Source organism: Gracilinanus agilis, chromosome 4 (assembly GCF_016433145.1).
Source record: "Gracilinanus agilis isolate LMUSP501 chromosome 4, AgileGrace, whole genome shotgun sequence".
Taxonomy (NCBI): Eukaryota; Metazoa; Chordata; class Mammalia; order Didelphimorphia; family Didelphidae; genus Gracilinanus; species Gracilinanus agilis.
The window spans coordinates 118962596-118965277 of NC_058133.1; the positions used below are offsets into that span (position 1 = coordinate 118962596).

The 2682-nt window shown below is 34.1% G+C and overlaps 1 protein-coding gene across 1 annotated transcript; it reads right to left on the bottom strand.

The window, feature by feature from the left end:
- Window positions 1-1151: 1151 nt before the first annotated feature.
- On the bottom strand, window positions 1152-1468 carry LOC123245543 (60S ribosomal protein L37-like). Its single transcript, XM_044674469.1, has one exon. It carries the CDS (start codon window positions 1464-1466, stop codon window positions 1173-1175), a length of 294 nt encoding a protein of 97 aa, XP_044530404.1. The 5' UTR covers window positions 1467-1468; the 3' UTR covers window positions 1152-1172.
- Between the last annotated feature and the right edge of the window lie 1214 nt (window positions 1469-2682).

A 2682-nucleotide genomic window follows, 5' to 3' on the forward strand; every position in this document is an offset into this window, starting at 1 on the left:
TTTAATTTAATGGAATACAAATTTGTTAACTTTCTAGATATTTTAAGAGGACATTTCTCTTAAACGAGGTTGATTCCCCAATTCCACAAACTAAATATAAACACTGCATACCTATGCAGTTTATGTAATGAGATTGAGGAATTATGGACAACTAACATGCTCCACCACAAAATGCTATTGACAAAAGGAAAAGGCATTTGTATATAGCTTAGCCAGGAAATGTGCTAAGTGCTTTTTGAATACAAAATATTTAATTTGAGTGGGGGAGCCTCATAAATGAGTTGAGAGGCACAACATTGCAAAGTAGTACCCAATAGATCAGAGCCAATCCATCAGAGGGGAATTGGGGCATGTCTGGAATACAAAAACAAATCTAAGTCTCTTAAAATGACTTTAACCATACAGGCATATAAAAGTTAAATTTAAAAAAAATCAACCTACAGTAGAGAGGATGTTTTTATTGATCCTGGTGTTAACTCTGATGGGAGTATTTTCTGATGGCATTTCCAATGTTTCAAGGAAGGAAGTTTCTGATCATATTATTTACTTATATTATCTGCCCTGATTCTAAATGTAGAACTTTGCACTGTGACTTGCAGCCTTGTTCCATTTTAAAGTTTGCTAAGCAAAATCCAAGCTAATTAGACCTGTGAAGACATCTCTGTTCCTTTTTGCTAGTCATGAAGTTGCTTTGCAAAACAAACAGTACAAAAGTTATCTAATTACTAAATAAGCCTAATATTGATATACCATTTCAAAATTTGTAACACACGTACATACATCATCTCATTTAAACCTCACAACAACCCTGTGAGATAGGTACTACAAATGTGAGTGGCAAATGCTCAGTAGTTACATAACAAGTGTCAAAAGTATAAGGATTCAAATCCCTCTTCATAGCTTAACATTCTTCATTTCTTATATTTGAAAGTCACAAAGGGAAGGAGAGAGGGGGAAGAGAGATCAGTTACCAAAAAGCAAAAGGATCTAAGGTGAAGATAATATAACTAAATAAGCCCATTCTTAGTTAATAAATCACCACACCCACAAGCTAGAATTCACCAAAGTATACAAAACTCCAATAATTTGACTAAGGGTGATCAATGGATCAAATTAAACTGACTACAATTACTTTTGATTCATAACATTTATTTTAACAAACAGCTGAATCCTCAAGATGAACTAGATGCTGCGACAGCTGCTCTCTTGGGTTTAGGTGTTGTTCCTTCACGGAATCCATTCCTGAAACAGCGGTATACAATTTTTAGGTGCCTCATTCGACCAGTACCAGTGGTGTTGCGTCTCTTAGCCTTTGCACTCCAGTTAAACTTTCTCTTGCGTTTAGCAGGGTATCCACATTTGCCACGTGTTGACTTCTGAAGATGATATGCCTTAGAACCACAACGAAGGCACAAAGTGTGCATCTTATTCTGGTGCTTACCAAAGGAAGAAGTCCCCTTTGTCATCTTCCTTCTGCAGCTGGGACCAAAGCTAGATCTAGTTTTAATTGTTTGGAAAGTGTTTTGTAGTTATGTTCATATAATTCCTGTGTTTGTTTTGGTAGATAGATTCCTAAGTATTTTATATTGTCTAGGGTGATTTTAAATGGTGTTTCTCTTTCTACCTCTTCATGCTCTAATGTGTTGGAAATATATAGAAATGCTGATTATTTATGTGCATTTATTTTGTATCCTGCCACTTTGCTAAAGTTGTTGATTATTTCTATTAGCTTTTTAGTTGATTCTCTAGGATTTTTTAAGTAGACCATCATATCATTTGCAAAGAGTGATAGCTTAGTCTCCTCATTGCCTATTTTAATACCTTCAATTTCTTTTTCTTCTCTAATTGCAACTGCTAGTGTTTCTAGTACTATGTTGAATAATAGAGGTGATAATGGGCATCCTTGTTTCACACCTGATCTTACTGGAAAAGCTTCTAATTTATCCCCATTGCAGATGATCTTTGTTGATGGTTTAAGATATATACTGTTTATTATTTTTAGGAAAGGACCTTCTATTCCTATACTTTCTAGTGTTTTCAGTAGGAATGGGTGTTGTATTTTGTCAAAGGCTTTTTCTGCATCTTTTGAGATAAACATGTGGTTTTTGTTAGTTTGCTTGTTGATATGGTCAATTATGTGGATGGTTTTCCTAATGTTGAACCATCCTTGCATTTGTGATATAAATCCCACCTGATCATGGTGGATAACTCTCTTGATCACTTGCTGGAGTCTTTTTTCTAGTATTCTATTTAAGATCTTTGCATCTATGTTCATTAAGGAGATTGGTCTGTAATTTTCTTTCTCTGTTTTTGATCTACCTGGCTTTGGAATCAGTACCATATTTGTGTCATAAGAGGAATTTGGTAAGACTCCTTCTTTGCTCATTATATCAAATAATTTGTATAGTATTGGAATTAATTGTTCTTTGAATGTCTGATAGAATTTACTTGTGAATCCATCAGGCCCTGGGGATTTTTTCTTAGGGAGTTTTTTGATGGCTTGTTCAATTTCTTTTTCTAATATTGGATTATTTAAGTATTCTATTTCTTCTGCTGTTAATCTAGGAAATTTATATTTTTGTAAATATTCGTCCATGTCACCTAGATTGCTATATTTATTGCCATATAATTGGGCAAAATAGTTTTTAATGGTTGCCTTAATTTCCTCTTCATTAGAGGTGA

Excerpts from the sequence above, each read along its gene's own strand:
- LOC123245543 (XM_044674469.1), bottom strand. The coding sequence starts at position 1,466 with ATGACAAAGGGGACTTCTTCCTTTGGTAAGCACCAGAATAAGATGCAC.